The sequence below is a fragment of the Vanacampus margaritifer genome, chromosome 19 (assembly GCF_051991255.1).
Source record: "Vanacampus margaritifer isolate UIUO_Vmar chromosome 19, RoL_Vmar_1.0, whole genome shotgun sequence".
Classification (NCBI taxonomy): Eukaryota; Metazoa; Chordata; class Actinopteri; order Syngnathiformes; family Syngnathidae; genus Vanacampus; species Vanacampus margaritifer.
In genome coordinates, this window is record NC_135450.1 from 13,818,835 (window position 1) to 13,836,173 (window position 17,339).

The 17,339-nt window shown below is 40.9% G+C and overlaps 3 protein-coding genes across 8 annotated transcripts; 1 reads left to right on the plus strand and 2 right to left on the minus strand.

Annotated features, from left to right (window-relative positions):
- The first annotated feature begins 204 nt into the window (after positions 1–204).
- On the plus strand, positions 205–6,286 carry heca (hdc homolog, cell cycle regulator). Of its 2 annotated transcripts, none has more exons than XM_077553329.1 (5): positions 205–656; positions 1,893–2,880; positions 4,168–4,334; positions 5,549–5,661; positions 5,816–6,286. In XM_077553329.1, exons 1-5 carry the CDS (start codon positions 509–511, stop codon positions 5,978–5,980), a joined length of 1,581 nt encoding a protein of 526 aa, XP_077409455.1. In that variant the 5' UTR covers positions 205–508; the 3' UTR covers positions 5,981–6,286. The 2 variants fall into 2 exon arrangements, with proteins under 2 accessions (XP_077409455.1, XP_077409454.1); XM_077553328.1 differs by having other exon boundaries at positions 208–656; positions 5,507–5,661.
- Positions 6,287–6,702: 416 nt separating this feature from the next.
- Positions 6,703–8,519, minus strand: knstrn (kinetochore localized astrin (SPAG5) binding protein). Of its 4 annotated transcripts, none has more exons than XM_077553332.1 (9): positions 8,407–8,519; positions 8,095–8,136; positions 7,894–8,002; positions 7,778–7,807; positions 7,603–7,702; positions 7,396–7,510; positions 7,239–7,300; positions 7,016–7,090; positions 6,703–6,936 (listed from the first exon to the last, which is right to left on the minus strand). In XM_077553332.1, exons 2-9 carry the CDS (start codon positions 8,111–8,113, stop codon positions 6,805–6,807), a joined length of 642 nt encoding a protein of 213 aa, XP_077409458.1. In that variant the 5' UTR covers positions 8,114–8,136; positions 8,407–8,519; the 3' UTR covers positions 6,703–6,804. The 4 variants fall into 4 exon arrangements, with proteins under 4 accessions (XP_077409458.1, XP_077409460.1, XP_077409459.1 ...); XM_077553334.1 differs by having other exon boundaries at positions 7,894–7,999; positions 8,407–8,509; XM_077553333.1 differs by having other exon boundaries at positions 8,412–8,457.
- A 767-nt stretch (positions 8,520–9,286) lies between these two features.
- Positions 9,287–10,809, minus strand: mtif3 (mitochondrial translational initiation factor 3). 2 transcript variants are annotated; one of them, XM_077553331.1, is made up of 4 exons: positions 10,687–10,809; positions 9,920–10,373; positions 9,620–9,771; positions 9,287–9,536 (listed from the first exon to the last, which is right to left on the minus strand). In XM_077553331.1, exons 2-4 carry the CDS (start codon positions 10,368–10,370, stop codon positions 9,306–9,308), a joined length of 834 nt encoding a protein of 277 aa, XP_077409457.1. In that variant the 5' UTR covers positions 10,371–10,373; positions 10,687–10,809; the 3' UTR covers positions 9,287–9,305. The 2 variants fall into 2 exon arrangements, with proteins under 2 accessions (XP_077409457.1, XP_077409456.1); XM_077553330.1 differs by having other exon boundaries at positions 10,550–10,699.
- Between the last annotated feature and the right edge of the window lie 6,530 nt (positions 10,810–17,339).

Sequence of the window (17,339 nt, forward strand, 5' to 3'; positions counted from 1 at the left end):
TATATATTTTTTTGGTCTCCTTGCTTCATTAATCCACGATCAATACATTTAACTTCTACTAAAAAGGTGGATATGCAGTTCGGAGAATGAATGAATGAATGAAAAGTGGCTTCAAAGCAAAAAAATAAATTCTGGATTACGTGGGTGCTTGAACGCGGCAAATGTCGCCGTCGGCCAATGCCGGGGGTCCTGTGACGTCACGGGGTGGAAGAAAACGACAGAGCAGGAATGAAAACAAGAGAGGGGCACGCCTTCTCTCTTAAAGGTTATAGCAGTTATAAGTGCTGCTGTCAAGAGCTGCACGGAGAGACTAAACAACAAAACCAACAACAACAACAACCACCACCACCACATCAACACGTCTGCGATTCACTAAACATCGCGAGTAACCCTGCAGAAATGGAGTCCACAGAAATGTCAGACGACGCGAACACTAGCCGTTGATGAAAGCGATCGAACAGAACACTTGACTCGCAAATCGCGCGAGGGGGGTGGGAGAGAAAAAAAAATGCCCAACCAGAAGAACAACAAAGGGAAGAAGAGCAAACGCACCAACAGTAGCGGAGACGAACAGGAAAATGGAGCCTGCGCGGCCGCAACAGGAGGCGCGGCCGCGGTTGCCGCCGCCGCTGCAGCCGCGAGCGAGCGTTCGAGTGGTAAGAGAAGGAAAACGAGACGCGGACGTACACGTACAAGTTCGGATGACGCTACCCTTCCTGCTGCCGTGACATAACTTGGGATTGTGTGCACATGCCTGCACGGCGACGTTGCAAACGGCCATGTTCGTGCAAGCGCTTCTCGTTGCACGGAAAGCGAGCCGCGCGAAATTAGCGTGCTAAATGATGGCTTTAATTTCCAAGGGTCTGCGCGCAGTTCATCTGCAAATGGAGGCTCGTTGACGTAGTGTGAATCGGGCGGATTTTGACGTCGTTTGTGTTCAGCTGAGCCACAAAGTCTGCTCATAAAAGTGCTCATGATTTGTTTACGTTGATTTGATTCCACATCGAGCAGATCAGTTGGCCGAAAAAAAACTGCTACTGTCCCTTTAAATGTATTTTCCGTGAAGTACTTGATTTGACTTGGAATGATAAATGTATCATATTTGGATGTAGGCGCCTAATTTACGTCACCGCTATTTTGTCCCTACTTCTCAATTGACAATTCTAAACATCCGGGCATTTGTGACGACTAGCACACAAAGCAAGCAGATTGTTATAGTAGTCAAAGGAAATCAAAAATAATCATCACAAATCAAATTACATCGATAAATCCAATGTTTTTCAATGGACGGAGAAATATATATATTTTTTCTTAATTATGGAATTAGGGATGTTTGATACCACTTTTTTTCCCAGAGTATGCAACACTTGAATAGTCACCAGTAAACCAAACATTAGGGATGTAACAAAAAAAAAAAAAATGTTTTATTGTGCATCGAATTGAACCAAATCCAATTGTTCCACTTTGAAATATGTATTAAATTATCGTTTATTGGAGAGAGATATCTTAGAAGGAATTGTCACATTTACTGTAATGACAAATTCATTCAAATGTATGAAAAGGACAACAAAAAAGTGACCTCTCGAACTGAGCCGAATCGAATCGTAACCCCAATGAAAAATTCTGTCCGCACCCCGTCGAAAAAAATAGGCAAAATATGCAGTTCATCCAAAATCTTGTGCGAACGAATTTCTACTTCCACAATATCAAGCACTGTGTGTGTTTTCACCACCCTGATTTTAATGCGAATGAGGAGAGCCGCTTCGATTGGCCCTGAGTTGACTGCATTCCATTCCACAACGGCGCACTGTAGAGATAATTGCCTTTTTCTATCCGCGCCAGATTTTTTTGTATATGACACAGTAATCATCCGCCCATCTTTATTTATCCAGACGTCCAGTGTGCGACCCCCCTGGTCTGCAGCTTGGCCCGGCCCATTGACCTGGAGAAGGATGACTACCAGAAGATCCAGTGCAACAACGAGGTCTGCCCCTACGGAAACTGGATGCACCTGCAGTGCTTCTACGAGTGGGAGAGCTCCATCCTGGTCCAGTTCAACTGCATCGGCCGGGCGCGCTCGTGGAACGAGAAGCAGTGTCGGCAGAACATGTGGACCAAGAAAGGCTACGACCTGGCCTTCAGGTTCTGCTCCTGCCGCTGCGGCCAGGGTCACCTGAAAAAAGACACCGACTGGTATCAGGTGAAGCGCATGCAGGACGAGCGAAAGAAGAAGCCATCCGAGAGGTGCGCGGGGAGGGCGGGCTCCTGTGGAGGGGCTTCTGGGTCCGGTGACGGTGTGTTTGAGGACCTCAGGAAAAGCAAGCCGGCGGGGGCGGTGGGTAAAACGCCACACAGAGCTTCGAGTCAGGAGCTGCCGCGAAGACAATCAGTGGACCGCCAGAACTCGGTGGAGAGGGGAGCAGGAGGAGGTCTCTTTCCTTTAGGGCCTCCTTTGAAGTCCCCGTGTGACTCCCCGGGACAGTCCCCTCCAACCGGTTTCTCCTTTTCGCCAACCTCGGTCCTCGGACCCGGCGGAGTCGGTTCGGGTTTTCGGGGTTCCCGCCAATTGGGAGAGTTCCTCAAATCCGCGGTGCACATGGACGCGCAGCGGAAGCATCTTTTAGTCGGGGGAGCCCTCGGCCGAGTTCCTCACCTCGACCCCGCGGCTGTTCTACCCCTGCCCGTGGCCTTCACCCTCCCGCTTCATCACCGACTGGCGTCCGGCAGCTTGGGTGATGGCCCCCTTCCGCAGCCGGTGCAGTTCCTGAGGCGGCTGGATCTATCCGAGCTTCTCACTCACGTCCCTCGCCATAAACTCAACACCTACCATGTTCGAATGGAGGATGACGCCCAGGCCGGGCAGGGAGAAGAACTGCGCAGGTAAGAAGACCCTCGAACAACACGGCTCCATTTTCATCGACTGGGGCCTGCGCACTCGGGGTCAAAATGGACACATCTCAATTTTCCTATCTAGTCAAGTATTCCTTTTTTGAAGCGGTGTTGCGCTTCTCTGGGCTTTCCGATGGCCCATCAGTGAATCGCCAATTTGACAAGTAGACTCGGTAAAACTAGGTCTAACTAGTAGCGTAGGTGGTGCAACGCAATTTTTAGTGGATTTGATTAAGGCGAAGGCAGACTAATTGATAAACTTTTTGGACTTTTCCGTGCTTCCCACATCTTTGTCAAGACCTAGAACAGATTGTGAGCCAGACTCTCTCTCAGGTCTAGGGATAGACCGATTAATCGGCCGGGCAGATTATCGATATTCAGCATTTTGACAAATATCGGCCATTTTGAAGACTCATATGGCCGATAATACATCCATTTTTAAAAAAAGTGTTAACTTCAGGGAACTAATCATTTAAATTTTCAGAGATGCTGAAGACCCTGGGAACTCTCTGCACCTTCTGTTTTTGTTTGAAATTAAAACTAAGATTAATAAAATGTAATACTTCAAACATTTTGAAAACCTTATTTACTGTAGAAAAAAATTGTAAGTTTTTATTTAACTTTTGAAAACATGCTACTACCCCTGGGAGATCCTGGAACTTTTTCTTAGATTTTTAAAACAAAGATGTCCCTAAAAATAATTCAATAAACATGTGCCTTAACCCCCCCCCCCCCCAAAAAAAGAGCTGGAGTTTGTATTTTTTTCTCAAATTTTGATGCCAATATTTTCCCTTTTAGTGAAAATAAATATCGGCTCCAAATATCGGTTATCGGCGTCCTTCACTAATAATAATCGGTATCGGCCCTGAGAAAACCATATTGGTCTATCTCAGGTCTATTATCAGATCTTGCGGAAGAATTTACCAGAGGAGTGGAGGCTATTAAGAGTGTCAAACTCCTTATTTTCATTCATTTTCACTTCCTGATAGTATAAGCTTGTTTTCTCTACTTTTCTTCTCCTGTTCATTCAAATATTCTAAGTCTAGTATATTAAAAAAAAAAAAAAAAGATTATTCTATAATGAATATTTATTATGGAGGATGACTAGCAAAAATGATCTGAAAATATCACAATCAGATATCTCGCATTGTTCATCAGCCAAGTGTCAAGAAGCGCTGAGAGAAACCGGAAAACAGGAAGTTCTCTCAGCTAACCACAAAAAGGAAATCACATCGACGTTTAGAAAATGTCTGAAATGTACTCACTCTGGTCTCCTAGGTTCATCCTGTCCACACTCAGCGCAAGCCAGCGGAACGTGGTCAACTGCGCGCTTTGCCACCGGGTGCTGCCAGTGTTCGAACAGTTTCCGCTGGTGGACGGGACGATGTTCCTTAGCCCGTCACGCCACGATGAGATTGACTACGACGTTCCTTGCCACCTGCAAGGTACGGTTTCATCTGGACATTGTCAAACATGTTTCTTTCATATTTTTTTTTGGGGACGTTTTCAAAATTCCCGATTTTGTTTGATTTATTTTTGTATTATATACTGTCAATTGTTTGACTGATGTATAGAATTTAATTCATTTGCAACACTTTCTAAAAAAGTAATGTTTATTAGCATGAGATTCTTTGATGTACTGTACTGGTTGACATGCTTTAATATGGATGTCGCCTAATATGAATAACTATGAAAAGATAATTGAATTAAATTTGCATGCTTGTTGTCCTCGTCTCTAGACAGGAACGGTTTTAATTTAGCCCTGTTGTTAAAAAGTGGAGATTGATAGAAATTTGAATTGGCACCATGGCTGTTATTTACGGGAGGATAGAAGGGTGCCTTAGGACACATTTAATATTACACAAGCTTATAAATCTCTGTCATTGTCATGGTAAACCCCATATCCTACTTGTACATTAGAGGTAAATACTATTGATGGGCCAGCGTGGAAATCTCTCTCTGTTTTAGCTTTAGCTTCTGTGCTAACATTAATATTCAGAGCTCACGCCTTAAAATGATCAATGTTTATTCCGAGACATCGTCACAACACAGATTTTTAGATTTGCTCTATACATAAGCTTTGTATTTAGCTAGAGGTGCCAAATCCAGGTCCAGAAAAAAAAAAAATCCTGCGCACAGTTTGGCTTTAGCCTCAGGTGCTAGTTAGCTTTGCTTCCTAGCTAGCTCCCATGGTGCTCGTTTGCCTGCTAGGGAGATAGTTAGCTAGCTAGCTAGCTAGCACCCATGGTGCTCGTTTGCCTGCTAGGATTTGCCCCCTCTGTGTTTACTATTTAGCATGTACATTATTAGCTTGATTTTATGTTGCTTACTGGGCTAGAAACGAGTTAGATGTTGAATATTTATCAGGCATCTCAAGCCGAGTCAATTATTAATGAATGAAACGCTAATATAAAATGCAACTTCAAAGGGTTGTGTATCCTTAGTGGAGCTACAGAAAATGGACGTTTGTCAACTTCACCACAGCAAATCTTAGCTAATATGCTACACATTTACCGCATGAGAACCAAAATGACATTTTTGTAGGAGCTTCTTATTTTTATCCCCCCCGATGAATATATTTCTTTAGCAACTAATCGTCTTTGTTCCTCCCTGACAGGCAGGCTAATGCACCTCTATGCCATATGTGTGGATTGTCTAGAAGGCGTCCACAAGATCGTATGTATCAAGTGCAAGTCTCGCTGGGATGGGAGCTGGCACCAATTGGGCACCATGTATACCTACGACATCCTCGCTGCTTCACCTTGTTGTCAGGTACAAACACAGATACAGTATACACTCGGAAACGGAATATATTAGCATGTTTTATTGTTTGCGTTTCAGATCAAATGGTAGGAAAAGCAGAGTTTTGTCGTCTTCTTTTTTTTTTGTTTAATCATCTGATTTATGTGCCTCTGTATGCCACCAGGCTCGTCTCAACTGTAAACACTGCGGGAAGCCGGTGGTGGACGTCCGTGTGGGTATGCAGTATTTCTCCGAGTATAGCAACGTGCAACAGTGCCCTCACTGCGGCAACTTGGACTATCACTTTGTCAAACCCTTCTCCTCCTACAAAGTACTCGAGGCTTATTGACAAATGTTTATGCATGCTAGGTAATGGCTGCTTTTATTTTTTTACAGTTTAGTAAACGTTTATATTTTCTAAATGTGAAACGAAGCTCAAGGTTAGTTGGATGTCTTAGGTTTCCACTTGTTTCAGTTTTTAACTTTTTAAAAAAAAAAAATATACGGACTCTTGTGAAAGTTCCGAGGCCGTGTTCTCATGCTGAAGGCGTTGGATTTGTTTGTGACAAGCGAATGTATCTGTAAGCCAAATTAGATTTTTATTTTTTATCATGAAATGATATAATTCTTGAATAAAAGGGGAGATACAAAATGGTGTGGATGTTTATACTCTCGTCATGTACAGAATTTAAATACAAATAATTCCATGAATGTTTTATTAACCAGTCACAAGTATTGACTGAATATGTCACGCATAATTAACATTGGGGGATATTTTATTATCACATTGAAAATGTTGTCTTTGTGACATTAAATATTAGTATTATGCGTCCCCCCTCAATCACAGCATATAATTAGCTTTTTAATAGATCTTGCCGCGGTAGACTTACCTCTCCACGTCCTGTCGTCGTGTGCAGAGGTTGAATGTAATTGAGTATTTTAGTAATGAGTAGAAAGTACAGATATCCATTTTCAAACAAATGGACTACAAGAAGAAAGAAAGAAAAGTCATCAGAAATATACTTAAGTTCAAAATTGCAGCATTGTAAAGCATGGTTTTGAAATACAAAATGAGAAACGTAACAATTTATTATTCATAACATTTAAAGACATTATGTACTCATGAACATTAGAAGCGAGTCACTCACATTTAAATGACATCACCGAACACATTTATAGTTTTAAGAAAGCTTCTGCCTCCATTAGAGCCTTTTCCAAGTCAGCGGCTTCCAGGGCGAAGGTCTGTCTTTCTTGCATCATTTCCCCCCGTGCTTCCGTCAGGTCTGTCATTGTTTTCTGGATTTCCTAAAAAGGCATACATAATACCATTTATGGTCAGGTATCAAAGTTACAAATTCATAATAATAATAATAATAATAATCACCTGCAGACGAGAACGCTGCTGAGTTGCGGTGTCGCCAAAATCTTTTAATTCCTTCAGCAGGTCTGTGGAAACGCTCTGGAATAATATAATAATAATAATTTGCGTTTGGTTTGTGGAGGGAGACAAAGTTAAGCATGTTTGGTTGGAAATCGCTACCAAGTAGATTTCATTTTACAGAACATTACATTTAGTTGAGCACGGAAACTTTAATACACGTGCGTACCATGACTTCTTTTCTTTGTTCGTCTTTTTGGCGTGCAGCTTCTCCAATTAGTTCTCCTGAAACTAAGCAACGATTAGAATGGATTTTCATTTCGGTCATGTTATTAAAAAAATATATAATAATAATAATCTTTAGAACAATATACATTGAAGCATACTTGGGTCTATTTTTGCAGTCACTAGTGTCATCTGACAGTCCTTGAGGTTTTTCTGTACCTCCCAATTGTCCTTTTCAAGGTCACTGTACTTCTGCTCCAAATTGGAAAGGCTTTGCTGTGTTTAAAAAAACAACAACAACAATTGGGTATAACCCACTCCTATAATAGTAGCACCAAGCACTGTGTCAATGGCTCATCTTTCTATACCTGCGTTTCCGCAAGGTTTTTCTGCAGTTCCACGTTAGCTGCCACCAATTGTTGATTTTGCTCCTTTAGTTCCGCCTGCAGTTCGTATCGTGTTGAAACTCTAAAGCAAAAAGTATGTTTTAAGAAAAAAGTTAAATCCCCATTGTCAATGACCAGCAACATTTTACGTACTTACCCCTTGTGAGTTTTTGTCACAGCATTTTCTCTGTATGATAAAAGTAAGAGGGGATGACACATTAAATGTAGCAGATAAATGCTGAGCCATTTGCAGGACTGTTTATTATTTCTCACCTCGCTATGTTTTCTTTCTGCTTGAGGACGCCATCTTTTTGGTGAGATTTAGCTGTGTTTATTTCATTTTTATGAGAGGGCTTCTTTGACTCTGTATGGAGCTGTCCTACTGGAAAAGAAGGACACCAAATTCAATATATGGTATTTGAATAAATTAGATTAAAAAAACAAAAAGGAAAGAAAGCGACCGAATGTGAATACCTCTGTGAATTTTTGACATTGTCCTATCCAAGATGCCAGCAACTGCAAAATGATTACAAATGACTGGTTTAGTGAACGGAGGTTATTTCACTAAACATTCAGGCAAAAGATAATGTGGAAAAAATACACATACACAATAAGGTAAATAATTAATTAAATTCAAGTGTGTCCGGGAAATGTGCATAACTGGAAACGGAAGGCTAACAAGTAACGTAGTTCGGGGTTAAATTATGGTGTAACACAATATTACGGGTAGAGTATTAAGCATAACTTTGCATTTTCAAACACACAACATAAAAAAATATATCCTACCGTACAGAAATTTCACATACAAGGCGTCTTCAAACAGTCAACCGCCGTAATTTAAAAACAGACAAACCCAGTATTGTATTTCCGCTTTTATTGCGTCACTACCGGTATGCGTTTCGCAGATTCTGAAAATTACTTAATTTTCCCGAATATTATATAATTTCTTATTTTTAGTGGCATTACACATATCTGTAAACTTAAAGAATTAAACTAAATTAATGAAGAAACCTGGTTAAAACCAGAGGCATAAATTCACCGCGCACGCGCAGTTCATAACTCCACACTTTAGCTTCCAGTTGACGTTAGCTCGAGCACAGTTAAATCATTACCCGAACCGTGCATTTCAAAATGGTTTACATTAGTCTAAATTGAGTCAGAACTCTGAATGATTAAGATGTGTGTATAATACATTTCCCGCTTACACTCACATACTGGGAAGGAAAAAAAAGGTTGATATTTATGTTTATCATTAATGATGCATTGATGCAGAAGTTACAGTTCAATTACCAATGAGGTAGTTTCTTACACATTACCAAGTCCAACTGCAACCAGTGCTTCATGATTCAAGGTTTGAATCCCTGACCTTTAGTCAATCCACCCGTTTTACATCAGAATTATCTCGCATACCACCCGACAAAAATGACACAAAAAATGAATATAGAAATAATAATGCAGTTTTGTTTACTTTGTATGAAAACTGGGTCTAATTTAATTCAAAGCTGTTATGATCACAGGAAGCCACGACTTATTTTATTGAATAAATAGCAAACAGATTTGTTATACTTAGTTTTTACCATCCAGTGAAAGACGTGTTCTGCCTGTCACTATATGTTGGCTGAGATACTTCGCGGAACCCCGTGATGGAATCACAGATTTAAACAGATTGTACTAACAAATATATTTTATTTCTCATTGATCAATATTGAAGAATCCTCTTTCGAGTCCGGAGGTGACGTTTGATCTTGGCCAGTCTGCGACAAAGAAGTCTTATCTTTGCCTCTTTTGGACAGTTCCTTAGCTGACGGTGGCCGAAGTACGCACATGGCCGCTTGACCCTCGCGTACGACTTTCGGCATGGAGACAAATCCCACCATCGCCTCCATTTGTTGCACCATCTGCTCTAGTTTTTGATCCTGTGCGAAAATAAGATTTGTCAAGTGGGATAGTGTGTGATAAACTTGAAACGCGCATTAAATTGGGAGCGGATCTTCCTTACCAGGTCGCTGGTAGTCACTCTGCGTGGCGAGCGCAGTGTAATCCTAACGTGGTGCTTCTTCTCCAACCAGCTCTCCACTTGCTTCAGTTTGGTGATCAGGTCATGAGAAGCGATGCCGGATGAAAAGGTAAGCTCTTTGACCTGCACAGGAGCTGTACGGAATATACATTTTTCAAGGTGATTTTTTACAGTGAGATCTAGCAAAATCAAGTCATCAGATTTTTTTTTGTACAGTATATCACCTAATGTAGAAACTTGTGAGTGTCAATAAAAAATGTCATTTATTTTGGATCCGCATACCTGCTTTTGTTTTATGTTTCTCCCACATTTTCATCTGTTCTTCGTGGATTTGTTTGCCACTCATCAGACGATAGACTGGAGGCTCCTGCTGTTCACTGAGTAGCACCAGTTTGAGTCCCTTCTCGTCCATGATTTTGAGCGCAGCCGCGCGGTGGAGGACGCCCAAGTTATCCCCCGTCTCGCTGATTACTTGGATCTGACGCGCCGCGATTTTCCGGCCAGCGCTGGTGAGTGTGGTACGAGCCCGAGGGTCCTGCTTTTTTGTCTTTTTGGGAGGAGTCGGGTTCGAATCATCCACCGCTGTGCAGAAGGGAGACCATCTCCTAGAGTTAGCAAAGATGCTGTTCTTTTCGCTCGTTCTCAGACTATGCAATGCTGATGTCCAGGGGCCGGGACTGCCCCGATGCATTTGGACCGCACGACATATTTGCCTTAGGCAGCCTGCAGACATAATCTGAACACACAGAGCACACATGCGTGATAATAGTCACAAACATGAACATAGGCTTAGAAAAAGTGAATATGAAATTATTTGATGTGCTTTTTAAAGCCCAAATATTTCTTGAGGACAAACATAATACATATATCTTTACTATCAGTACATGATATTATTTTCATTATATCACCCACCACTGTCGCCACAGTTGGGCGCTGCGAGTCGCTAATGGAGAAAAATAGCAGCATTCAACATACTTTTACTCGCTTAGGGCTTCGCTGAACAGATAAAAACACTAAAATGATTTGTTTTTGTAGGATTTGAGCAATACCGTTCATTGCCGTGCGTTCATGCTTCTTGAATCTGAAAGGTGACTGCTGCTGGCTTCTTCCTCAATGCTTTTCTTCATTGACATAATCCGGGAAAATACATTCAGTAGACGTACTATACTGCCATCTAGGGGTCGTAATGAGAGCAGTATCGTGCTGAATCAAATTGTTTACTGTCAAAACAGGCACATATTTGAAACCATTTATGTACCAGTTATGTATCAAAGTTACAAAGTGACAATTTGATAAGGACAGAGTACAGTCAACAGCACTAATAAAATAAAAATAAAATAAATGCTACTGCTTTAACATTCTACTGCTTTTTCATATAATATTGTTTTGCGTGTGCAGAGCCGAGCAGCTTGTGGAATTGTTCACTCCAGGCAAGCAGCTCTTGAGAAAGGTTGTATAAAAGATTAATTGTGAGATTTGTACAGTATTACGGAAGCGGGGTGCACTTTACAATAAAGAAAAGTGCTTTTATAATCTGGCTGCCATGAGTCAGACTGTAGTTTCCGCAGCCACCTCTAGATGGCGACCATGTTCTACTTAGATTTGTTTGCCAAATAACTTGAAATGTTGAGGTCGGTCCTTTCATAAGAATGTGTGGAATTCCCTAATTACAGTACTGTATATGTTTTCATCATGTATTTTTTTTTTCGTTAGACCTTTTTGCATGTAATATCCCTGTTCAAATAAATGTCATGAAACTTCTCCTTCATCACAGCTGCTCAACAAAAGTAATGTCACGTGTGTCAAATATGTACACCCCCCCCCCCCCTGTATTTCTAGTCAAGGTGTTGTATTTGTATTTTTCCAACATTTTGCAAGGAAAAAAAGAACATTGTACAGTATATAAAATCTGGATAAGTCAACAGAGCTATCAACTTTCCACAACTGTTTACCCACACAAAAACAACCCTAATGTTTCCTTACATAAGATGCCACATAAATATTAATAACACCGTTTTCTTTCCTAGGTAACCATTTTATCATGATTTAAAGGTATTTAAAACATCCCACAATGTCAATAGTGGGTGCTAATTCTATTCGTTGCACCGTTTGTCTTCAGGCAACCTGCTTTTAAATCTTTTGATTCTCACATCCAGAAGCACTATTTCACTGTAGTAACCACATCAGTGTCCCCAACTGACAACAACAGTAAGGTATACGGTGCTGAAATTGATTTTGGAAGATTGAAAGCCATTAGAAGGTTTGATTTGTTGTCGGGAACCTGGCAGCCAGGTGGAGCTTCAACCAAGAACAGACATAAATTGCATTTTGTTGTTGGAAGAATGAATATTTTCAACTGGCAAATTGGTGAGTGTTGATGTTGCTTACCGTTTCAGCAAACTCACAGTGAGCCATGGCAGTTCCGTTGTGTCCAAAATCTGCTTTATGCTATTTCTGTCATTTAAAATTGACCAATGTTTTGCCACAAGTGTCCACATATAGACCAGAAACTACCTCAGAACACTACAGTCAAGCACCACAGTGCAACTGTTTATTTCTTGACATCACCATGTTTTATTGTTTATACACGCCGCTCCAATTCTTCAACGTTGACTCCAAATATGACTGCTGTGTTCTTATGTCTTGCCGTCATCACAATCAGGGAACCCCCACCCACCAATGCACTCCTGTACGCCTCCAGAACAGCTGAAGTTATCTTGTTATGTGGCATTAGGGGGCCGACTTAATTGGTCCTTGCAGGCAGGTAATTAGTTCTGGTGGCATGTGCTCCCAGAAGGGATATGAATGGAAGGAATACAGCCTGATCCCCCTCACCCCTCTCGTTCCCTCCCACTCAACGCATTCACACGCACACACGTACACACACAGGGAAGTTACCACATTCTCTGGTCATTCTTTGGAAAAAGACAATAGGTCTGCCTTGTTAAAATAGGCTCGTGCACAGCAGGAGGATAGTGGAGCCAAAGCAGCTGCCCCGTAGCGTCAAGTCTCAGAGGTCCATGAGGCCTCAATGACCGTCGCAGTTAACAGTTTTGGACCTTTAGTTATGACGTACTATATTAATGAAGGAAGGTTAATTTGGCAGGGACTTCTCTGTTGGCCTAAACACTACCAGAATCCCTGACCTACATTTGCAATCGAAATTCTAATATTTGTGGATTTTGATTGATTGATTTTTGTCCAATAAGATTTCAGCCTACACACACAACCTAATATGGGTCAAAAATTGGGCTGATCTGCTAATTTAGGTAAATTTCACCCAACTTTCTGATTCTTTCTTTCTATCTATCTATCTATCTATCTATCTATCTATCTATCTATCTATCTATCTATCTATCTATCTATCTATCTATCTATCTATCTATCTATCTATCTATCTATCTATCTATCTATCTATCTATCTATCCATCTATCTATCTATCTATCTATCTATCTGTCTATGAAGCTAGCTAGCTAGTTATGAAGCTATCACGCTATCACAGTAGCAGTTTAGATATTAACTCTTTGACTGCCAGACGTTTTCAGAAAAGGGATGCCGTGGGTGCCAGCCGATTTAAGCATTTTGACTGATCTTTCAAGGTCCACAGAAAATTATGTGTTTGGACTATGGAAACACACATACTACCAAATGAAAGATTGGACTCTCATCTTTTATCAGGAAAAAAAAGTTTGTTTCTACCTTATTCCGTTCTTCAGTAATCAACAATAGAAAATGGTTAGTTTCACCTCTGTTTTGAAACAAACGTCTTTTAACGTCTTTGGCACTCCTCCATAGGATTTTACTAAACGTTATTTAACGTTTTTGGCAGTCAAAGAGTTAAGCTAACTAGTTATCAAGCTAGTGGTCTGTCTATCTATCTATCTATCTATCTATCTATCTATCTATCTATCTATCTATCTATCTATCTATCTATCTATCTATCTATATATCTATCTATCTATCTATCTATCTATCTATCTAATTGGCACGGTTTAGTGGGTCGGTCCAATTTATGACCCAAATTGGTGTATATGCTGCCATGCAGGGCCTTCAGAATGTTAAAAAGGCTGAGAATGACATTTACAGTTGCTCCGAGCTCAGGTAGTGACCAATCACGAGAGCCGTGATTCGTCGTTACCTGAGCCCTGAGCAACTGTGATGCCATTTTCAGTCGACAGCAAATGGCAAAATGGCCGCCCCCTGAAATTGATTTAAAGAAATACTGGATTTGGCTACTTTATTCAAAATTCACAAATACAATATTAATCAGAATACTGTGTTTAGGCTAGTGGGGCTACAAAGACAATATTGTAAGGAAAATTTTGGAATTGACTTCGCCTTTAAGTTACTATCAAGAAAATATTAAGAAAGCTGGAGCGGCAAAACGTCCAGACTTGTGGTTGTTGTGAGACCCACACCCCGAGCCTGCTAACAAGGGGACAACAACCACCTTGGCTAAGTGCATTCCCCGAGGCTCCAACCCAAATCCCCGCTTGACCTTTACTGATAAACTATGCTATGGATAGCCCAGTGGAGAGATTTCCTTTAAAATGAGGACCAGTCCAAAGTTTCCACAGTAACAAAAGTCTGTCTGTTTACGTCTCATGTTATATATGACCAAGCTTTTTTGATTGTCTTTGCATGCACGCGACCTTTCAAGCTGCATGGAAACCGTTTCCTGGATATGGCATTTGTAGTATGAGAATGCTGGATGTGATACCTTGTGAACGAACGCCAGCATGTAAACAGCTTATCCAAGTGTCTGTTATTGGTATGATGAGTGGCTGTTGTAACAGGGCACCTATAAAAATACCATTCAAACTTTTCTTATGTTTGCTTTATCATTTTATTTATGATCACTCACATGGTTTTGTTACTTTTTGACAATTTTTCTTTACAATAATATGTGGTCTGCACCCTCACTAGTCTGAACACGGCTCAGCTTGCGAACGTCACATGACCAAAGTCTGAAAAAAGTCGACGGACTTTGATCATGTGACGTTCGCAAGCTGCGCCATGATTGGTCGTTACCTAAGCCTGAGCAACTGTGATGTCATTTTCAGTCGACAGGAAATGGCAAAATGGCCGCTTAGGTAGGTAGGCTAAGGCTTAGGTAACGACCAATCACGACTCAGCTTGCGAACGTCACATGAACAAAAGTTGACTTTGTTCATGTGACCAAAGTCAAAAGTTGACTTTGTTCATGTGACGTTCGCAAACTGAGCCATGATTGGTCGTTACCTAAGCCTGAGCAACTGTGATGTCATTTTCAGTCGACAGGAAATGGCAAAATGGCCGCTTAGGTAGATAAGGCTTAGGTAATGACCAATCACGACTCAGCTTGCGAACGTCACATGATCAAAGTCTGAAAAAAAATGTCTCACCTTTTTTTTTGTCTTTGGTCATGTGACGTTCGCAAGCTGAGCCGTGATTGGTTGTTACCTAAGCCTGAGCAACTGCGATGTCATTTTCAGCCAACAGGAAATGGCAAAATGGCCGCTTAGGTAGGTAGGCTAAGGCTTAGTTAACGACCAATCATGGCTCAGTTTGCGAACGTCACATGAACAAAGTCAACTTTTGACTTTGGTCACATGAACAAAGTCAACTTTTGTTCATGTGACGTTCGCAAGCTGAGTCGTGATTGGTCGTTACCTAAGCCTTAGCCTGCCTACCTAAGATGCCATTTTGCCATTTCCTGTTGACTGAAAATTACATCACAGTTGCTCAGGCTCACTCAAAAAAACGGCTCACCTTTTTTTCTGACTTTGGTCATGTGACGTTCGCAAGCTAATCCGTGATTGGTCGTTACCTAAGCCTGAGCAACTGTGATGTCATTTTCAGTCGACAGCAAGTGGCAAAAGGGCCGCCCCCTGAGATGGATAAAAACGGGTGGATTTTGCTGCTTAATTCATATTCCACAAAAATCAGGATACTGTGTTTAATCTAGTGGGGCAGCAAAGAATATATTATTTAAAAAAAAAAAGTTGAATTACAGAAAACAGACTGAATTAGCAAAATAATTGCATCATGTTTTCAATCGTAAATATAATGACCAAAGCTGAATCATATGTCAAAAGACTTTTAAAATAGACATTGGCAGAGGAGACAGACCTGAAGAGGGGGTTTGGCGACTTGACAAGGCTCCAAGTTTTTCATTGTCTTAAACCCGATGCAGCCTGGCCTCTGTCAGGTGCCTGCAAGCAGTAATCGTTCATGACTTCCCGGGCCTGGCACCCACATGTTCGTGGAAGGATGGGATTAACACACTACGGGTGCCCCAGGAGTAGCTGATAAGATTTTTGGAATCCTTTCTTTTTTTGGAAGATGTTCCAATGAGGCCCAGAAGAGGATAGACGCCGTGGCAGGAAAGGTCACCTTTTATTATTCAAGTTCGTCTGCGTTTTGGGATTATACGGGATTGCTATCTGTAAAAGGCACTCGGCTACTTCCAATAGAATACTGACTTGTCTGCTTAGTTTTATTTTTTTGGTCAGTTAGGTTGAAAATCTAAAAAACAAGCTGGACTGTGGAGTGCATTGATGGAGATTTTATACATTTGGAGTCAAGTCCATTTGTCAACGTTTCCTTCTTCTGTATTTGTGCTTTCTTTCGATTTTTTCCCTTTCTGGCATTCAATCACATCACGGCTATATGGTTCATTTACGTCACTTTTTTGAGTGTGCCACCGCGGCGTGACTTTAGCACAATACCTTCACTCAACAGGCCCTCCCTTCTTATCGTGCCCAGCAGCTTGGCCGGATCAGGCAGTATAAATTGGACTTGCCCAGAGGAGGGACGCCGTGTTCCTCTTACGGGTCCACTCATTGTTTCGCCTTGGCCTATATTTATTTTGATGTAAATCAGCTCACAAATGTGTTACGTCCTGCCCTTGTGTAGCGGGAGGCTCATTTGACGAAGGAAGTTCGTTCAATTGAGATTGGGTGTCTACAGATGGCTTTCCATTATACGGCTTTTATTAATATGATGGAGTGACATCATCCTAACCCACCCGCAGATGCTGGGTGGGGGTCAGAAAAGGGCCTCTTTGTGTCAATAAAATGTTTAGTGACTGATTGATTGATTAATTGATTGATTGATTGATACACAAACACATATCAGATATATATATATTTTTTTCAATTTACTGTACGTATTATGAGTTTGGGGTGTCTACATAGCATAATAATAATAATAACAATTCAAGTAATTTAAGTCATTTAATATTGCTTAGTCACAACATAATTAGAACCAGTAAAATGATAATAAAAATAAATATAATTAAAATAAAATATATATAATTTTACTGTCTTCTGTATTTTTTTATTTACTTAATGAGCTGAATTCAAATGAATATTGCATTTGTGGAATATGTGTTGAGCCAAAGGGGGCGGCCATTTTGTCACTTGCTGAAACTCAGGTAATGACCAATCACGGCTCGGCTTCAGAAAACAGGTGAGATCTGATTGGTTGTCAACTCATATTCTACAAAGGCAACAATAATCATAAGGGCGTGTTTAATCTATTTTTAATGTTAATAAGGATACATTATGCACTTTTAACTAAATTATAGACAAAGACGGAGAGAGTTGGGGAATACATTTTTCCACCATAGATGAGTGCAGTAATGGAATAACTGAGAAACCTAAGCATAAAGTCACTTTTAAATCACTATCACATTTTTTTAAATGATTTTTTTTTTAA

Bases quoted from the DNA above. Each gene is read 5' to 3' on its own strand.
- heca (XM_077553328.1), top strand. From the start codon at position 509: ATGCCCAACCAGAAGAACAACAAAGGGAAGAAGAGCAAACGCACCAAC. The intron at 657-1,892 runs GTAAGAGAAGGA...TTATTTATCCAG, and splicing joins CGCGAGCGAGCGTTCGAGTG to ACGTCCAGTGTGCGACCCCC. The intron at 2,881-4,167 runs GTAAGAAGACCC...CTGGTCTCCTAG, and splicing joins CAGGGAGAAGAACTGCGCAG to GTTCATCCTGTCCACACTCA.
- knstrn (XM_077553332.1), bottom strand. The intron at 7,703-7,777 runs GTAAGTACGTAA...TTTTTGCTTTAG, and splicing joins GTGACAAAAACTCACAAGGG to AGTTTCAACACGATACGAAC. The intron at 6,937-7,015 runs GTGATTATTATT...ATGCCTTTTTAG, and splicing joins AGCAGCGTTCTCGTCTGCAG to GAAATCCAGAAAACAATGAC.
- mtif3 (XM_077553330.1), bottom strand. From the start codon at position 10,603: ATGCTGCTATTTTTCTCCATTAGCGACTCGCAGCGCCCAACTGTGGCG. The intron at 9,772-9,919 runs GTATGCGGATCC...TATTCCGTACAG, and splicing joins GAAACATAAAACAAAAGCAG to CTCCTGTGCAGGTCAAAGAG. The intron at 9,537-9,619 runs GTAAGGAAGATC...ATTTTCGCACAG, and splicing joins GAGTGACTACCAGCGACCTG to GATCAAAAACTAGAGCAGAT.